A 21,384-nucleotide genomic window follows, 5' to 3' on the forward strand; every position below is an offset into this window, starting at 1 on the left:
ATCTGTGACATTATTTCATGGAACTGCTATACTGTCTGTTACTGAATTTTGGTGTTGTTGGGACTGCAACAGCTCTCTTTTAATGGCGCGCACCTTTATTTCTCTCTGTATAAACTATATATTAGCTTCAGGTGAGAGAAGCAGTTATAAGTACAATTGCTCCGAAGATGCACTGATGTGCTGCTACCTTCATGGAAGTGGCATCTTGTTGTTTGCCTCTTAATTATACATTAAATGTTTTCAAGTTGTTGTATTTATGACATAGATATGAATTGAACCCACTGCAGACATTTAAGCCCAGTAATTAGAAGAATAAGTCCTTTATTTTTTAAACAATGTGATAATTATTCATTATTGCCAGTAAACTTCTGGGACTGAAAACCATCTTAAATCTTAATACTTCCAAGTATTTATCCTTTTCTTAAGATTCTAAAAATGTCAAACCATATTATTCTTTTCTTTTGTCTTTTCCCATCCATTCTTTATCCAGATTTCCTTTTACTTTACTTTCTGTACCTGAATTCACCCTGTTCAGTTTTTCCATTATTCATTTCCAATCCTTAAATGTCATTGGCTGGGGACATGTCCTATTGGTTATTCTATTCTCTCAGGTGTCAGCTGTCACTTTGAACAACGTGTAGTATAAAACATTTTGACTCAAAGATGAAGGGGTACACCTATCTTACAGCTCATGCTGTTAATGCTGTACTAGAGCAGAATTCTGGCCCATAGTGTTGCATTGAAAACAGTGTAATTAGATACTCTACAGTATGGAAACAGGCCCTTCGGCCCAATAAGTCCACACCAACCCTCCGAACAGCAACCCACCCAGACCCATTTCCCTTCCCTATATTTATTCCTGACTAATGCACCTAACACTATGGGCAATTTAACATGGTCATTTCACCTGCCTTGCACATCTTTGGATTGTGGGAGGAAACTGGAGCACCTGGAGGAAATCCACGCAGATACGGGGAGAATATGCAAACTCCACACAGGAGTCGCCCAAGGCTGTAATCGAATCCGGATCCCTGGCGCTGTGAGGCAGCAATGCTAACCACTGAGCCGCCGTGCAGTTGGAGGGATTTTGCATTCCTGGCCTGGTTAATACTTTAATTAGTGTTTGGTTGTGTGATCTTGTGCTGAATTCTACTTGAAAATAAATCTGAGCACTCTTCTTTACAAATAACTTCTGATTGTTCCTTTGCAGACAGCTGCAGAAGAGGATTTGTTGGAACTAGATGATGGCACTTCAAGTGTTTCAGGTGCTGGATCTGGACCAGACTTCAACTACATCTTGAATATGCCGCTTTGGTGCCTTACAAAGGAGAAAGTAGAAGAACTATTAAAACAGAGGGATGCAAAAGTAATGCACTGACTCCTTTTGTTTTTAATTTGCAGGCCTTTGTTGGCACAGTATTCCAAGACAATCTGTTATGTGTTGTAGGGAAAGGAGCTTGATGATCTGAAGAGAAAAACTTCTCATGATCTTTGGAAAGATGATCTTGCTGCATTTATTGAAGAGCTTGATGTAAGTATAAGAAAACCAAGCCTTCTAATATGCATTCCTTATTTTGAAAAAGCTTCAACTAAAATGTATTCTTCTTACAAAAAAGAATACCTCCAATTATTTGTGATAAAAAGATTAAACAAGGGATGAATATTTTAAAGATCCAACTGTAACATTTGAAAATGTGGTAAAACCACCAGAAGTGCCCAGTGGCACTGTTCAGATATAAGTGATGTTTAACATTCTGCCTTGCCATTCCTTTACATTCAAAATTATCGATTCTATTGAAGAACGAGGTAAAAGAGCATTTCAATAGAAAATGGGTAGTGACCAAACTTAAAGTGTAAATCTGGAATTGATAATTGCTGTGAATTTTCAAACTGTACAATTATATGGTGGCAATGTTTATTAAGTGAGATGCAAACTCTTGACATCAAGTTATAAAACTCATCACTTGTATCTGTTCAGGTTTTTCAAATAATTTAGAGTTTTAAAATAAAGTGCATTTCTCGTGATACTGCTTCCAATTCCATGGCATATCATGCTGTTGTATGGAGAGGAGGGAAATTTTCCAAGGAAATGCACATTTGGGAGAAGTGCACAACTGCAACAAAATAAATTTATCAACAGTCTGCCCAGATGGTTCCTAGAAAATAAATGTCATTTTCTTTCATTGTATAAGTATATCGCCACACAAAATTAAGATGCAAATTTTTACTAAAGGAAATGTTGTGGGTTTTGCTTTGAATAAGAATTAATCTGTAACCAAAGTGATGTACCCATAGAGACACTTTAATGAAACTTAAGCTCAGACCAGAGGGGAAAAAATAGCTTAACAGGTGAATTTAAATCAAATGGGATTGGAATATTGTTAATTTGCAGTTAATGTCAGCTGCTTTCTGAATGGAATTTTAACTTCAAATGTAGAGACATTTTCCTTAACATCTGTTTCTCAATTTTAATGCAGCGTGTGGAAGCCCAAGAGAGAGAGGATCTTCTGGCAGGATCGTTTGGTAAGGCAGTTAAGGGCAAGGTTGGTAAACCAAAAATTAAAAAGCTACAACTTGAAGAAACTCTACCCTCAGTCCATGGCAGAAGAGTTGAACCAGTCATCAGCCTTGCAATGAGAGCAGATGCCACAAAAAAGATGGTCAAGAGAAAAGGAAAGGCAAGTTGAAGTATAACTCTAAATGTATTCTATTTTGTTCGGAGTATGTTGGAAATTTTTGTTCTTGATTTATTTCTGCATTTTGGCAAGTATTTTGAATTGTTAAAACTGTGGTTAAAACAGCATTGATTTAAAATTGTATTGAGTTCGATTTTAATGACATAAAAGCAACATGAGTTGGATGATTCAGCCATCCATCTGCTTAAATTCACTTATTTCCCATGAATATATACTTTGCAAGTAGCAATATGGAAGAAGACTGTTTACCTCTTGTTTAACTGAATTATTTAAGACTGCTTTATCAAATTAGTTTTGATTTTCCTCCACTCCACATATTTATCAAATTCCCACTTAATATGCAATGGTCCATTTTAAGCATTTCATTCTTGAACAATCCTCAAGCAAAGAAGTTTTCATTTCATTCATTTATACATACTGTTTTCTAATGATTGGGTGTTGATTATGGCTTGATCCAAAGATTCCCACACTGAAGAAGGACATGAGGTATCAGCTTTATGTTAGAAATTAATGCCATTGGGAGGTATGCAAGACTTCCTATATGACACAGGCTAATTTTACTACTTTCTTTGATTGGATTTTAGGATTTTTGGTTTCAGATTCTTGGTTCCTTTGCCAGGCTATGTTCCACCTCAGTCTAAATTAAATCTCCTGCATGGCTATGTGCTCTATTACTTGCCCCACGGAGACCATTGTAGTACGGTGCCTGCTCTTTTTTAACTTGGTATCACATCTCGGTTTGTTCCCTTTTCCAATATTTTCTCATTTCGCTTTTAAATTCCAACTTTAACCCTCCATTCATGATGTTTCCACAGCTACTGACCTGCTCAACCACACCCTGACTTTGATTTTATTGTAGTCCCTATTAAGTCCATTACTCTCTTGTCCCTCTGTTGTGGCACTCATCTTTGCTCAGTTAAGTTCAAGGGACACTGGTTTAAAGTGACATGGCAACCAAGCTGGTTTTATAATTCACTGCCAGATCTTGTTGGATAGTACATTGAGTTATTGGGTAATGCTTTCTTTTGCCAAAATTGTTCTGCATTCCAAGATGAACCTGCATTGCAATGGTAACTGTCGCTTTCATTACTGCAATCTGTCTCCTTAAACCTTTCTCTATCCTTATCCAGCCACATTTCCAACAACTGTGAACAGCTCGTGGATATTTTTGTCCTTGCGATTGGGATTGCTGCTTGCCTCAGTTTCCCTAGCCCAAAGCCCTCCATGCCCTGCAATTGCAAGGTTCTGTAGTCTTGTTTTGCATTCTTCTCTTGTGCTTTTGAGTGTTCTCCCTTAAACCTATTGTAACTATGGAGACAACCACGCAGCCTCCATTGCAGTCATATGTTGTTGACAGCTCTTTCTCCTCAACTGTTGACCCAGATTTTCAGACCACAGCTGGAATACTGTGAAGAGTTTTTGACCACTTATCTAAGGAAAGGTATACTGACATTGGTGGCAGTACAGAGAAGATCCACTGGGCTGGTAGCAGATATGAAGGGATTGTCTTAGGAGAGAATGAGTAGATTGGATCTGTGCTCATTGAAATTTAGAAGAATGAGAGATGACTTTATTGAAACATAAGGTTCTTAGACTGGACATGGTGTATGTGGAAGTTTGTTTCCCATGTGGTTGGTCTAGGACAAGAGGGCATAACCTCAGAATAAAGGGTCGACATTTGAGAGAGATGAGGAATTTCTTCTGAGGATAGTGTCTCTGTAGAATTCTTTATTGCAGAGCCCTGTCAAGGCTGGATCGTTCACGATATTCAAGACTGACATGGATTTTTAACCTGCAAGGGAATTGAGAGTTATGAGGAAAAGGCAGAAAGTGGAGTTGAGGATTCAGAGATCAGTCATGATCTCATTGAATGCAGGAGAAGAGTCAATGGGCTGAATGGCCTCCTTCTGTTCCGATGTCTTATGTGGTCTTTGTCACTGTTGACCGAATTATTGCCCATCCCTCTTCACTAAAGGTAAAGTCGCCATAGTCCCAGAGGACCATAGTCTGCTCTCTCGCTAGAGGGAAACACCTGGTGGTGGTCTAATCTGCGGATCGCCACACCTCAGACAAGGCCAAGGTTGAGAATTTGAGATCTCCACAGTGACCTGAGCTGGCACAGGAATTGATAGTGAGTTGTTGGCATCACATACCAGCCATCCAGCCAATTGAGTTAACTACCATCTTTATTGTTGTTCTTCTGGATGGCATTGTATTCATTTGGGTCCATTTTAATCTATCTAATTATAGCCAGATAACCATCGGCAGTGGCCTTCATCTCCTGCACCATTTCCTCTTGTCATTGAGGTTCTATTCCTGGACTCTTTCTATTTCTTGCCTACATGCTACTCCTCAGCAATGTCATCTGAAACCACCGCATCAGTTTCTATGTGTACTTTTAGATCCAACTGTACCTCAGCACCACCTGAGTTGATCCTTCCATTGTTTCTAAATTGTCAGGCTGCTTGTTTGATCTCCCATGTTGGACGAAGAGAATTTTTCTCCCAACTAAATGTTAGAAAAGGAGAAACCATCATCATTGATTCCCACCAAAAACTCTGTTCCCTGGCCACTTAGGCTATCCTAGCACTGCCTAGCCCATCAGTTGCTAAAACCTTCACTATGCTTAATCACTGTTAAACCTGGTTGTTCCAATGCACACTTGACTGGCCTCCCATATTCTACCCAACACTGTGTAATCTATGTCCCAACTCTCCCCATTCACTTATTACCCATGTGCTTCCTGAGTTATATTTGTTCCTAGTCAAGCAGCTCCTTTTTTAAAAAAAAATTAAAACTTGCATGCTTGATTTCAAATCCCTCCCTGTTTTTTCTACTTGTTCCTCTGATGTTTTCTAGTCCAATGTCGTCCTCAAATAAATACTTGTCTTCCCTCCACCCCTTGTGGTCTTGCTAAAATCTCCAATTTTAATCGCTGCACATTGATCTTCAGTTGTCTGTGTACTAACCATTGAAATTCTTCCCTATGCTTTCTGCCTCTTTGTTTCTCTGAAGTGCTCCTTGAGGCCTAACTCTCAACTAAGCTCTTGGTCAACTGTCCTATATCTCCTTGTAGCTCTGTTACATTTTGTTTTGTAATGTTCCTGTGAAATGAATCAGAATATTTCCCTATGTTAAAGGTACTAAATAAAAGTGCTTGTGTTTGATGCCATCCTTGCTGTTTTCCAAACCCCTTCTGGTGTCAAAAGCAAATTTAAATTTATTGTCTATTCTTGAGTCCTAGTCATTTGCATGTATGTATGAATAAGAACAAAAATGGATTCAGCTTGGGTCTTTGGCCCACTTTCCAATCCTTTTCCAGACTGAGCAATATCCATTCTTTGTTGCTGTCAATTAGCATTGTAAAAAAAAACTGCTGCTGCAATTCCTTTTATATGCCTGAAGTTTTAAAACATCTTTTCAAATCTTTTCTGAGAACTCATATATAAGTCACATATATGATAGTTCAAGTATTGTGATAGTTCAAGGAGAAAGTGAGGACTGCAGATGCTGGGGATCAGAGCTTAAAAATGTGTTGCTGGAAAAACACAGCAGGTCAGGCAGCATCAAAGGAGGAGGAGAATCGGCGTTTCAGGCATAAGCCCTTCTTCAGGAATTGTGATAGTTCTTAAAGGGAGTGGATATCACAAGGTTTATGGATAGGATTTGTTCACACTGTGTAATTTAACAGTGATGATGATCTGATTAAAATGTGTATCAGCCTTAAGGGGCTTGACTGCGTAGAAGTTGGGAGATTGCTTCCTCTAGTTGCGGAGTCTAGCGCACTGGCCAGAGTCAGCAACTTGACCTTTTGGCCAGTGGTGAGGAAAACATTTTTGACTTGGAACCCTGTGAATATTTGGAATTCTCTACCCAGAGGACTAACATTAGTCAAGTCATGTAATACATTCAAAGCTGAAACGTGTAGAGCCTTTGAACTTTCAGATAATTGAAAGACAAGGGGATGGGTGGTGGTGTGAAGTTAAATTAGCAGATCAATTTGTTCTGAATTGCAAAGCAGGCTCATATGGCCAAGTATTCCTCCAATTCTTTATGTTCTTCTGAGCTTGATACCTTGAAGGTTAGATAGGATGTTAAAGTGGGGTTTATGAAGGTTATTTGAGAGTTATAATAGGATTGTTTAAAAGGATGATTGATAGAAGATCTACAAAAGGATGAAGGGCAAAATTATATATCACATTATATGAAGGGTGTAATGTATGTGGTGTGAGTATAGTATAAGGTGTCTTATATAAGTCAACCGGGTGCTGGCAGGTGGGACTAGATTGGGTTGGGATATCTAGTCGTCATGGACAGGTTGGACCGAAGGGTCTGTTTCTTTGCTGTACATCTCTATGACTCTATAGCATTTTCCATATCTATTGTATGAATAATTTTGATTGTTATAGAGGGTATTTCTTTTTTAAAAAATCTTTGCATTAGTGGGCAGTGACTTTGCTGATTCTTAATAAACATTAATTATTATTTTCAGGGTGATCCAGATGCAATAAAACTGGAATTTGATGAAGAAGTTGGAGCAGGCATAGGTGAAGGAAATGGAGAAGAAGTATTGAATGCAAGTGAACCCAAAGTCAAAGCTCCGCGACTGAAGAAAGAAAAGAAGGAACCTGGTTTGTAAACACTAATGAAATGTTGACCACTTTATCTTCTACACAAAATAATATTAACCAGAGTCTATAGTAATTAATTTTAAAAATCCAGCAAAAACAAAATAGTGCAAATGCTTTAAATCCGATTTACGTAGCAGGAGAACATGTAAGGCACCACGTTTGTTTGACTGTGGCAACAAATTGTGTGATTTTATTTGAACAAAATAGAACGCATTTACAAACAAACAGACATCTGAAATGAGATGATTCACCCCCCCGCTCCATAGCTTTAAATGAGTGTGAATGTGTGGAGAGAGTAAGTTAAGCTTTTAAATAATAGCCATTCGATAGAACTGTCAAAAGTTAGAAATGTAACAAGTTTTGTGCAAGTACAGTGGCACATAAAACAGGGAAGGAGAGGTAGAACAAAAGAAGTGGCCTATGGAAGAGAAAAGTAACAATTGGTAAAAAGGCGCTCGCTTAAATGTTGCAGGTGGACAAACAAAAGATGTGTGGAAAGAAAGTGTAAATAGGAATAACAATCCATATCAACAGCTGATGTCTGGGGGAGAAAATGAGCTCAAAGCTCATCTGTAATTGAACTCGATATTGAGCCTGAAGTTCTGGGAAATTGTCTAATTGAAAAATGGTATATTGGATGCTGTTTCTTGAGCTTCACTGGGACATTGTAGGATGCTGTTTTAAAAAAAAGAGTGGGGCAGTTGGTGGACTGAATGAAGCTGTCCTGCAAATCAGTCATCCAATCTACATACATCCTCAATGTAGAGGAGATCACATTGGGAGCAGTGAATACATCGATTGACAAAAAAAGAGGAAAGTAAGCCACAATTGTGACTAAAAGAAGTGCTTGGAGCTTCTGGGCAGTGGAAAGGAGGAAATAAAAGGAAAGCTTTTTACCACAATTTGCATTTGTATGGGCAATGCCTATGGAAATAGAGAGGATAAAGGAGGTGATTCAAGAGCGGACTGGGTTATAACGGAGGAAAGGTTCCTTCAGAACTTTCAAAGAGGAGGGAAAAAGGCTTGGTTTGGCATTACATTATGCTAATGGTAACAGAAATGACAAAGAATGATCAGTGTTCAATGTTCAGTATAAAGGCTAGTGGGGTTAAGTTAAGGGAAAGGAAAACCCTCTTAACATTTTGAGATGTGGCAAGATCATAAGTGTAGAACATTAGATGGACATGATAGTGGAAGCAAATACTCGTGAAAAGTCAGCTGACCAGTCTCTCTTCCTACCCATGTCTTCTGCTCCATTGTGACTTGAACTGATCCATTTTTCTGACTCTAATCTTTTCTTTTACATGTGCACATGTTAAATTCTTTCAAATACAAAAATGCAAATATTTTACCACTGTTTTCACATTGGAGGGCACTAGTACCATCCCAAGGGTTTATAGAAAGGATGGAACTTAGAATAATCATCATCACCAGGGAAAGCTACTGATCAAGCTATTAGAATTGAAGGGACACAAGTCCCCCAGGCCAAATGGCCTACATCCTAAGATTTTAAAGGAAGTGGCAGCAGAGATAGTGGATCAAAATTCCCTGAGTGTGGGAAAGGTTCCAGTGGATTGGAAAAATGCTGAACTGTATGTCCCTATTCAAAAAGGGAAGGAAGCAGAAAGTGAGAAGCTATGGATCAGTCAGTATAACATCTGTCATTGGGAAATTTAGAAACCATTATTGAAGAAGTAATAGGGCATTTGGAAGAGCAAATGCAAACCATCAAAGTCACCATGGTCTTAAGAAAGGTAAAATGTGTGTGACTAATTTGCTAGAGTTCATCAAAGATATAACAAGCAAAGTGGATATTGGGAATGGTGGAAATGTAGTATGTCTGGACTTCCAGAAGGCATTTAATAAGGTCCAGTGCAAACGGTCAATTTACAAGCTAAGATCACATGGGGTTAAGCATCATTTATCACCTTGGGTGGAGGATCAGCAGAGATTTGGGACAAATGGGTCTTTTTCTAGTTGGCAAGATGTAACTAGTGGAGTGCCACAGGATTCAGTCAGGCCCCAACTATTTACAATTGATATTAATGCCTGGATGCAGAAGCAGAAGGGTACAACTTCCAAATTTGAAGATGGCATTAAAATAGGTGAGACAGCAAGTTGCAGTAAAGTAGTTAGAAATTTGGGTGCCGATAGGTTCGGTGAATGGATCAAATTAGGTAGATGCAGTTTAACATGGATAAGTCTAAGGTTATCTGTTATGATTATAGGATTAGAAAGGGAACTCATCTAAATGGAGAGAAAGTTCAGAGTACATCGGTGCACTGGGATCTGGGTATCTTTGTACATGAATCACTGAAAACTATTATGCAGGTAGAGCAGATAATGTGGAAGGCAGGTGGAATGTTGGGCTTTATTTCTAGTACAGCAGAGTTTAAAAGTGTTGCAGTGTACAAGGCATTTGTGAGAGCATGCCTGGAGTATTGTTTATAGTTTTGGTCTCCTTACTCAAGAATGGATGCAGTTGCAGTGAGGGGTCTGTCTTATGGAGAGATATTAAATGGTTTAGGCCTTTGCTGTCTAGAGTTTAGAAGAATGAGAGAGATCAAACTGAGGTGTATAAGATGCTAAAGGGGATTAGCAGAGCAGATGTAGAGAGGATGTTTCCTCTTGTGGGGCAGAGTTCTAAGAGGTCAGATTTTTAGGAAGAGGGGTAACATATTTAAAACAGATAAGAAATTGCTTCTCTCAAAGTGTTGTGCATCTATGGAATTCTGCATCCCAGATAGTGATGGATGCTGGGACATTCAGTAAATTTAAAGAGGAGAGAGACAGATTTTTTTGATCAAGTTGAAGGATTATAGAGAGCAGGCAAGAAAGTGAAGTTGAAGCCAAGATGAGATCAGCCATGATTGTGCTTAATGGTGATGTGCCTACTTCTGCTTCTGCTTCTATTTCTTAGATTCTTTAGACCTGTACCTCCATCTTGAGGGCCCTCTAGCTCTTTCTTTGAGTGCAGGCCCAACATTCACAACGAATATTCTCCACTTAGATGAATATGCTTTTTCATTTGGAACAATTTATTTGACTCCACTAACTTCCTCTGAATAAAAAGTGTAGCTATTAGAATCTGAGTGAGTCTTAATATCCATCTTTTTATGGGATACATAAAACTTTCTTTTTCATGACACTAGTGAGTTCACTTAGCTAAACATTTTTCCTTACTCAGTACACTGATAACTGTATTACTGGTGCTTTCCTTTCTCACACTGGAAATTCATCAATTTAGCTTCCAAGTTCCACCCTTTCCTTCCCTTTTCTTGTTCCACTTTCCTTTCCATTTCCTTAAATATTTAATGTTAGTCTCTTGATTTCTGAGGATAGATTAGTAATTTTTATTGGTAATAAACCAACTGAACAACTCCTCTCTTTCTCCCCCCCCCATATAAAAGTAACTTACTACCTTTCCTCTGACGCTCCTTATGTAAGGACATTTTTCATACCCCGTCCTTTTGTGGCATCATACCTTTTGTCCTAGCTGTCTTACATTCCACTCTCTCAAACCTTCCATTCCGGTCTTTTCCTTGTACCCCATTATCCCTGCTCTGTATTTGCTTAAAACCTGTTGCGTTTGTAAATTTTTTCGCCTCTGTCAATAGATCATTGACCTAACATTATCATAAATGCTAACTTTGGACTGGATATTTCATGCACCCGTAAGATGTGTTTTGACAGGTGTATATTGTATAGGAAGGATGGCTAACTCACCACCTTTCCATCCACCCTTTAGTTCACACACAATTCAGAAGGAAGGCAGATGTCAAAATGTAAACAAATAATTGAAGGGTCAATTGAGTTTGTTTTAATAATCAAACTCTCAATTTAACAGTGATATGGCATGGGCAACACAATAATACACTTGGTCTGGTTAATCTGGATGGAGTGGGATTCACAATTTTTATATAAAAGGGGAAATTGGAGGGTGTCCCTTGCCCACTAGAGGCAACATTCCTACACCCCCATTCTCTTCCCCCCTCAAAAAACACATGCACACACGTGAGCACCATACTCTCCAATATGATAGCCCTCGCTTTCCTTCCTAGTAGAAACTCGTCTAGGAACTCACTCAGCGTTCCCACAGTGCTGCAGGATGGGGGTCTAACTAACCAGTTGGCGGCCCCAGTCTTATTTCCTGGGGATGAACCCAGTAGGACAAATTGTAGCTGTAATGCTTGAAGAGAGATGATATGGCAAATCATTAATGGAAACAAACAATGCTTTGTCAAAGGTAACTTTATAGCGAAGGATTATATGAAAAGTATCCTGCACTCGTTACAAGGTTGAATTTACTCTTTACTATCCCTTGTAGTCTCGAGTTACTATCTTAATAAAAACGTTGCACTTCAAGTTGTCATCCTGTATAACAGTCAGATTTAGCTTGGGTTTCATGGCCATCTCTTTCATATGTCTAAATTATATATTGTGGTCTTAAGCAATTCAGTTTGCAAGATAAGGTCTGATATGTATTTGGACAAGGTTTGGATTGAAAAGTAACTACACCCAAAAGTCTACAATGTGAAAACTACTAAAACTGGAGTCAATGAGAATTAGGGAGAAACTCTCTGAAGGTTGGAGTCATATCTGGCATATAGACCTAGTTGTGGTTGTTGAAGGTCTGTCATCTCAGCTCCCCAGACATCTGTCCTAACTCGTCAGATGCTTTAGCAGTCCATGTTCAAATGCAGCAAGACTGTATAATATCCATGCTTGGGCTGAAAAATGGCAAGTAACATTTGTGCCACACAAATACTAGTCAATGACCATCACCAGCAAGGGACAAACAACAGCCCTTTGACATTCACTGGCACTACCATCACTGAATTCCCTCACTATCAATATCCTGAGGGTTACCATTGACCAGAAACTGAACTGGACTTGCCATATAAATATAGTGGCTATAAGAGCAGATCAGAGGCTTAGGAATATGGCAGTGAGTAACTCACTACCTAACTCTCCAAAGCTTTTCCATTATTGATAAGGTATAAGTCAACAGTATGATGGAATACTCCCTGCTTGCCTAATAAGTGCAGCTCCAACAACATTCAAAAAGCTTTATACTATACAAAGCAGTCTAATTGATAAGCACCATATCCACAAGCATTCAATCCCTCCAACACTGACGCTCAGTAAAAGCAAGCTTTAAGATGCACTGCAGAAATTTTCCAAAGATCGTTAGAAATCCAAACCTGTAGATACATGGGAACACCACCATTTGCAAGCCACTCACCATCCTGACTTAGAAATATTGGCATTCCTTCACTGTTGCTGGGTCAAAATCCTGGAATTCTCTCTCCTGATGGCATTGTGGGTCTACTACATCACATGGGGCCAAACAGTTCAAAAAGCAGCTTACCACTACGTTCTCAAGGGCACCTATGGACAAACAAATGCTGGCCTAGCCAGCAACTCCTGCATCCCAAGAATGAAAAAATAAATTTATAGAGTGTTACTAAAAAGGTTAGTTTAGCAGGTGAGTTAAAAGATAAATTTATTGCAGTTACACTTGTGCTGAATGTATACAGGGCATCTGAAAAGCTTGTGCCAAATATCTTTGTTGTATCTATAGAAACCTGATTTGCAAAATGTCAAAAATTATAGGCCGTGAGATCATTTGGTTGTGATTATAAAGTACATTTCCTTATGACAAATTTGATTAATTCACAGGTGTGAGAGCAAGGAAAATGCCACAGAGTTCCAAATCCAATGTCAAGAAAGGAAAGAAGAAAAATCCCTGGTCTGATTCAGAGTCTAAATCAGATGATGACCTAGAAGAACCTGATTTAACGTTTATTCCAAGAGAAATCACACCTCGAAGAGCTGCAGGTTATTAATGTCTTTACTATCAAATGCTGAAAATGTGTTGCTGGAAAAGCGCAGCATCCAAGGAGCAGGAGAATCGACATTCCGGGCATGAGCCCTTCTTCAGGATTCCTGAATCCTTCAGCTTCACATTTTCAGCTCTGATCTCCAGCATCTGCAATCCTCACTTTCTCCTTTACTACCAAATGTACAGGATTTTGTCTGTCTCCTGGATTTATATGTAAAATTAATCCATGGCAGACCGAACCTGGATTCCTAACTGGAACAAACGTAATGTCCAAAAGATCCTTCAGACTTAGCAATGCTCTTCAGGAGCAAACATTTATATGTAGTGTTCAGAACTATTGCAGTAGCTTTACTCAGTAACTAACCCACACTGTGGATGGCAGGTTTGATGATGTGTGCAAAATATATTCGCAATCCTTATATGGACCTGTCTTGGAAATGAAAAGAAAAATAGAATTGCAAAACATGGATAGCATCTCTTCAATAACTGAAATTATGCTAATTTATTGGGTAGGAACCAAAATGTTGAACTGTTACATGAAACATGCAGGCAAAATAGTGGCTCATTGCTGCCTCATGCTTCCACACTGCCAGGAACCTGGGTTCTATTCCACCCTTTGGCAACTTTGTGTTTGCACATTCTCCCCATGATAGTTCAGCTTAAGTGATCAAAATGTAATAATACCAAAACAATGGTGTGTCTGACTACCCGACTGTAAAGAACAGACAGCCCTTCTGAGGGTGGGGGGGAGGGGAGAGAGGGTGACAGACAATGTAACAACCAAAGCTAAAAGAAATGGAAGTAATAGGTTCCTAGTTTGAAGGTGTTGAACTCAATATTGAGTCCAGACAGTTGTAAAGTGCCTAGTTTGAAGATAAGATGTTGTTCCTCCAGTTTGCACTGGGATTTTCTGGAGCATTGCAGCATGCTGAGGACAAACAAGTGGGCATGCGAGCAGGAGGCTGTGTTAAAATGACCAGCTACGGATGGTCAGGGTCATGCTTGCATGGTCATGCCGTTTGCATTTGATTTTTCCTCTGCTTCGGAGTCTGTTTTAGAATTATATATTTTATATTGCTTCCCCTTATTCTTCTCATCAGAATGCATTGTATTACTTTTCTCTGCATTAAGTTTCATCTGTCGTCATGTTATGAAACAGGGATAGCAAGCCAAATGAAATCAGCTTCATTATCACTGGATTCGCGATGCAGTGAAATTTAGTAATCCCTCAAAATTGCTCAATTATTCCTAACCAAACTTGATAACTAACAGATCTTGGACACCAAGTTTACAACTTAAAACAAAAATTAGAATTTTATTATTAATAATGTAACTTTAGCAGAACACGGATAAACAATAAGACCATCTAATTCATACCTATGATCTAAGCCTAATCATCATAGAATATAAAGCCCTCACTTTCTCATTGTTATACAGTTTAGGGATAAATTGTAAGAAAGTAAATAAAAGAATCTAAATTTCTGTTCAATAACTGTTTCAATGATCAATATCAAGCCTTCATGAAATTCTAGGAACATGTGCCTTCTTCAAATTCTGAAGACAGCTTCCACAAACCTTTGAAGACTATTTCTTACAGACACTGGTCCTTTTCTCAGAACGTTCAACAAGTTACTAACTGAAGAAGAACAAGAGAGAACACAACCAAACAAATACAACTTGCCAGTTTGGCAACTTCTAAAGCAAAAATATTGCCTGCCTAAAACCCAGTCAAAACCCCAGTTCATTCTTTGTTTACTTTTTTTTTAACATTCTCATGGTTATTTGACCAGCACTGGTACTCCCTTGATTGACCAATTCAATGTGCAACCAATTGTCAGTCCTTGAGCATAACAACATCTGTGCGAAATAGTCCACTGTATATCAGAGTAGTAATTAACCTCCATTATTTTCCCAAACCAGTTGCCAACATTTTGAAAAGAAACTGCTGTTCAAAATTCAATTCTCAACTGCAACTCTGCTCCAAACCAAAAATGAGAGAAATAGTTATGGTCTCAACAATTAGCCTATCTTTGTTTTCTAGATGCATCTATCACAATAGGTTCACAGGTTCTGTGTCATCTGCAAATTTTTGAAATTGTGCTCTGCAAAGCATTATGTTCTCTCTTGTCCATAGTCTGTGTTCTTGCGCTGTTTCAGCATCTTGTTGATCATAGTCTGGCCCATTCATGTCAGGTCATCGTCCCCTTCTACAACTAGCAAAATCAAATTAATGACTTGATGGATAGGCATGAGTGTTCTCTTGGATGCTCTTTCTGAGGGTTTTCTTCTTTCACTGGTGGGTATAAAGTTTCCTCATGGTATACCTGAAATCAGTCACAAAATAGGTATCAAAAGTCTCTTGTTTTTTTTCTTGGTTCCAAACTTCTTAACTGCAGATCGTGGAGAGTACATTCAGAAGACTAGGAAATAATATAATTCTAATATTTAGAACATTTTCAGTTAGCTTAATATTGATGGTAAGAGAGAAAAATAATTTTTTTTCTAAAAGAGACATTGGGAGAATACCTAGAAATAAGAGGAGTCATCTTGGCTCAACATTAGCTTGTTCTCTCTCCAGGCATGCTATCTGACCTGCTGTGATAGTCAGAGTCCTACAGCATTGAGACATGCCCTTTGGCCCAAACTAGTCCATGCCGACCAAAATGCCCATCCATGCTAACCCCATTTCTCTGCACTTGGCTCATATCCTTCTAAACCTTTCCTATCCATTTATATGTCCAAATGCCTTTTAAATGTTGTTAATGTGCCCGCCCCAACCACTTATGCTGGCAGCTCATTCCATATGCATACCGTCCTCAATAACCCAACCCTGGGAAAAAAGTAAGTGCATTCATCCTACCTATGTCTCTTGTGATCTTGTACAGGTCACCCCTCAGTCTCCTATGTTCTAAAGAAAAATGTCCTAGCTTATTCAACCTCTCCCTACAACTCAGACCATTGAGTCCAGGCACCCTTGTAAGTTTCTTCTGCACTCTTTCCAGTTTAATAACATCCTTCCTATAACAAAGTGACCAAACTGAACACAATACTCCAAGTGCGGCCTCACCAACGTCTGTACAACTGCAATTTAACTTCCCAACTTCTGTACTCAGTACCCTGACCGATGAAAGCCAGTGTGCCAAAAGCCTCCTTCACTACTCTGTCTACCTGTGACTCCACTTTTAGAGAGCTGTGAACCTGAACTCCAAGATCCCTCTGTTTCACTACACTCCTTAAGACCCTACTATTCACCATGAAGCTCCTACCTTGATTTGACTTTCCAAAATGCAAGACCTCACATTTATCTATATTAAACTCCATTGCCATTTCTAAGCCCACTTACCCAGCTGATCAAGGTCCTGTTGCAATTTCTGAAAATCTTCCTCACTGTCCATGATGCCACCTATTTAAGTGTCATCAGCAAACTTACTAATCTAGCCTTGTACACTCTCACCTAAATCGTTGATTTTGATAACAAACAGTGATGGTTATGAGCTGCCAGCATAAGTGGTTGGGGCAGGCACATTAACAACATTTAAAAGGCATTTGGACAATAACTGGATAGGAAAGGTTTAGAGGGCTATGAGCCAAGTGCAGGGAAATGGGGTTAGCGTGGATGGACACTTGTGGTCGGCATGGACCAGTTTGGGCCACAGGGCCTGTCTCCATGCTGTTAGACTCTAATCACAGGCCTCCAGTCTGACAAAGCATCCTTCCACTATTATCCTCTACTTCCTACCGTCAAGTCAATTTTGTATCCAATTTGTCAGCTCGCTCCATACAATCTAACCTTCCAGAGCAGCCTACCATGTGGAACCTTATTAGAGGCCTTATTGAAATCCATATATACTATGTCTGCCCCCTGCCCTCGTCACTTCGTCAAAGATCTCTTAACAAATTTGTGAGGCAGCATCTTCCATTCACAGTCATGCTGATTACTCCTAATCAAGCTGTCTTTTCAAATTCATGTATAGCTTATCCCTCAGAATCTTCTCAAGTAACTTAGTCACCACAAATGTTAAGCTTACTGGTCTATAGTTCCCAGGCTTTTCTTCACAGCCCTTCTTGAATAAGGGCACAACATTTACTGCCCTGCAAACTTCTGGGACCTCACCAGTGGCTAACAATAATGCAAAAATATCAGCCAGGGTCCCTGCAATTTCTTCTATAGCCTTTTGCAACGTTCTTGGATGTATCTGGTCAGGACCAGGAAATTTATCCAACTTCGTACATTCTAATACATCCAACACCACACTATGGTGATGTATACTGTCCCCAAGATATCACCACTAACTTTCCCAAGTCTTCATGTCTTTCTCCAACACATGAGAAATATTCATTGAGAACCGTGCCCATCTCCTGTGGTTTTACACATACATGTCCACTTTGCTCCTTGGGCCCTATTTTCTCTCTCTCTCTCTCTCTCTCTCTCTCTTGTTCTTTTTCCTTTTGTATACTTAAATTACCTGTTTGGATTCATCCTGATCTTCTCAGCCAAGGCTACCTCATTCCCCCTTTTCACCCTCCTGATTTCCTCCTTGAGTAAATCCCTGTATTTCCTGTATACCTCCAGGGATTTCTTTGATCCCTCTGCCTGTACCTGAGCCACACCTTTTTTCTGGTCGAAGCCTCAATATTTCTTGTCATTCAGGGTTCCCTATTTCTGCCAACATTGCCCTTCATGCTCACAGGAACATATAGACCTTGAAATCTAGCTATCTCACTTTTAAAGGCCTCCCACTTGCCAGAGGTCCATTTGCCTACAAACAAACTATACCAATCAACCGCTGCAACCTCCTGTCTTAATTCTATCAAAGTTTGCCTTGCTCCAATTTAGAACTTAAACCTGTGGACCAGTTTTCTCCCTCTCCATAACTATTTTAAAATTAATAGCTCTATGATAGATCTCCAGCATTTGTGGTTTTTAGTCTAGAAATGAGAAATGTCCTAATAGCTTGGATTTCAAAACAGAAGATCATGCTTATTGAAATTCTGTGGAGGTAACTTCAAGAATTAAGCTCAAAATACCTGGTTTCTCAAAAGACTTTGGTGAGGTGCCTTGAAGTAGCTGAATAAATAAGTTTAACGAATATGAAGAAAATGAATATTGGACAAGAGGCAGAATGATTGCTCGTGTCTTCAAGTCAGAGACAGAGGGAGTTATTCAAAATGGCAAATAGTGGGGAATGTTGTTCCCAAGGATCAGCAGTAGGACCACTTCTTTTCACAATCTGTATTCACAATTTGGACTTTGGAAGCAAAAATACTATTTCCAAGTTTGTGGATGACATCAAGTTGAGGATGATCATCAGTCCCAAACAGAACTGCAACAATAGGGAGCCAGCTGCATAGTGATAATATCACGAGATCAGAGCCTTGGACTAATCTTCTGGGGATTTGACTTCAAATTCCATCATGGCAGGTGGTGAAATCTTGATTAAAATAGAGAAGACACATTTCTTGGAAGATGCTGGGTGGGATGGAGGAATAAAAGAATCTTAGAATATATGTATACATCAGTCACTCAGAATCCCGCGGCATGTTAGCAATGCCATTTTAAAAAATTGACAAAACCAAGCACTAGGCTTTACTTCTGGGGGATTAGAATTGAATGGTAGGGAAGTTATATTAAATCTGTATCAAAACTTTGGTTATATTGCATTTGGTGTACTTTGTTCATTTCTGGTTGTTGAATTTTAGAAATGATAGAGGGGCTGTGTAAGGCCTCTTCTGGTGTTGTGATAGTGTGTCTACTTCTGGCCCAGAAAGTTTGGGTTCAATCCCAGCTGCACCAGAGACATGTCAGAGCATGTGCGAGCAGGTTGATCAAAATAATAGAGGCACTATAAAGAGTACAGAGAAGATTTACAAGCATGATAACGCATGTGTTTCCATACCTGTTAAGTGTTAACTGGATGTTGCTTTTTTTTTGGGAAAGGAATGCTGAGGAGTTGACCTAGTAGAGGTATTTCTCTCAAAGCCTGTTATTTTTAGTGGATATAAATTTTTGTGAGGAAAGCGTAACTAATGGTAAGAACTGCTTAAGGCCAATCAGACTAATGTTTCTATACTTTGAGCATTCATGGGTTTCATGATCTCTTGACATTAAGAGTTCTGAACTTAGCTAATTATCTAGTCAAGTTCGCTTCCTCCATATCAGGACAGTGATTTCTTTCATTGCTTTGACCACTTATGTTCCTCCAGTCTTCAGACTTCCAGCAGATATGTCACTGAACCAAGTTGCAATGCCAGTTCTTAATTGCATGTTCAACTTCAGTAATAAGTACTTCTGGTTCCAACTCACCCCACGTTATGGGATGTTAAATGGATCTGGTCCACAGAACTGAATGTAGTATTGCTCATTGTTTCTTTCTGTGATTGATCTCCAGTCTGATTCCTGTTTGCCCCTTTCCATCGATGCTGACTGCTGCACTTCTTCTCTTTGACTACTTGCGACAATCTGATATACTTACTTGCACTGCCCTTTGTTATTTTTATCTTCTGCTGACTTTGACTTTTCTTCCAGCCAGGACCTTCCAAATAATGTCCATGCATTTACTCTTCCTTGTGGAGACTTTTGTAATAATGCCTTGTTAGTCCAACTGTCTTGGTCATTGTTCCAGAGAATAGTATATCAGAAGTTGTAGGCTGTGATAGTGTGAAACAATATTTGGTGTACCTTAAAAAGTGAAATCTAAATCCTTTGAAGCCACACAATAGGATTATATTCATGCTAATATGTCATCTAAGTGGTCCCACAACCAGCAGATCGGAAAGATCTGCTATCCTTGCACATCCACTCTGACCATTAGTGAACAATTAAATGGAGGAAAACACTCATGAGTATACCCTTCCTCTGTGATACAGTGTAAACGACGAGAATGAGGGATAGGCCAGTCTACAAGGCTTCACTTTGAAATTGAATAAGGTTCTTCTGCTGATGGCCCACTGTGCCTCATCAAGACCAAATTTCGTGTGCTGGATCTGTTCAGAATCTATTGAATTTAGCATGATATCAATACCACACAGCATAACAGTATCGTCAGTGTGAAAATGGATAGCAAGGTTAGATCTCATGGAATACAGGGCGAACTAGACATTTGGATACAGAACTGGTTCAAAGGTAGAAGACAGAGGTTGGTGGTGGAGGGTTGTTTTTCAGGCTGGAGGCCTGTAACCAGTGGGGTGTCACATGAATCGGTGTTGGGTCCATTACTTTTTGTCATTTATATAAACCATTTGGATGTGAGCATAGTTAGTAAGTTTGCAGATGGCACCAAAATTGGAGATGTAGTGGACAGCGAAGAAGGTTACCTCGAATTACAAAGGGATCTTGATCAGATGGGTCAGTGGGCTGAGGAGTGGCAGATGGAGTTTAATTTAGATAAATGTGAGGTGCTGCATTTTGGGAAAGCAAATCTTAGTAGGACTTATATACTTAATGGTAAGGTCCTAGGGAGTGTTGCTGAACAAAGAGACCTTGGAGTGCAGGTTCATAGCTCCTTGAAAGTGGAGTCACGGGTAGATAGAATAATGAGGAAGGTGTTTGGTATGCTTTCCTTTATTGGTCAGTATTGATTACAGGAGTTGGGAGGTCATGTTGTGGCTGTACAGGACATTGGTTAGGTCACTGTTGGAATATTATGTGCACTTCTGGTCTCCTTCCGATCAGAAGAATGTTATGAAACTTGAAAGAGTTCAGAAAAGATTTACAAGGATGTTGCCAGGGTTGGAGGATTTGAGCTATAGGGAGAGGTTGAATAGGCTTGGGGCTGTTTTCCCTGGAGTGTCAGAGGCTGAGGGGTGACCTTATGGAGGTTTACGAAATCATGAGGGGCATGTATAGGATAAATAGACAAAGTATTTTTCCTGGAGTGGGGGAGTGCAGAACTAGGGGGCATAGGTTGAGGGTGAGAGAGGGAAGATATAAAAGAGACCTATCTGGCAACATTTTCATGGAGAGGGTGGTGCATCTCTGGAATGAGCTGTCAGAGGAAGTGGTGGAGGCTGGGACAATTGCAACATTTAAAAGGCATCTGGGTGGGTTTCTGAATAGGAAGTGTTTGGAGGGATGTGGGCTGGATGCTGGCAAGTGGGACTAGATTAGGCTGGGATATCTGGTCGGCATGGACAAGTTGGACCAAAGGGTCTGTTTCTATGCTGTACATCTCTTTGACTCCATGATACTTTTCCTCTGCAAGAACTCTGTAGT

At 39.5% G+C, this 21,384-nt stretch overlaps 1 protein-coding gene across 2 annotated transcripts in view; it reads left to right on the forward strand.

Moving 5' to 3' along the window:
• The window catches only part of top2b (DNA topoisomerase II beta), a 157,455-nt gene that overhangs the window by 103,869 nt on the left and 32,202 nt on the right, over nt 1-21,384 (forward strand). For both annotated transcript variants that reach the window (XM_072575240.1, XM_072575239.1), the window contains exons 26-30: nt 1,211-1,366; nt 1,448-1,531; nt 2,478-2,678; nt 7,189-7,327; nt 13,010-13,168. In XM_072575240.1, the coding sequence (XP_072431341.1) occupies nt 1,211-1,366; nt 1,448-1,531; nt 2,478-2,678; nt 7,189-7,327; nt 13,010-13,168 (739 nt within the window). The remainder of the gene's footprint in view (nt 1-1,210; nt 1,367-1,447; nt 1,532-2,477; nt 2,679-7,188; nt 7,328-13,009; nt 13,169-21,384) is intronic.

The sequence above is a fragment of the Chiloscyllium punctatum genome, chromosome 8 (genome assembly GCF_047496795.1).
Source record: "Chiloscyllium punctatum isolate Juve2018m chromosome 8, sChiPun1.3, whole genome shotgun sequence".
Classification (NCBI taxonomy): Eukaryota; Metazoa; Chordata; class Chondrichthyes; order Orectolobiformes; family Hemiscylliidae; genus Chiloscyllium; species Chiloscyllium punctatum.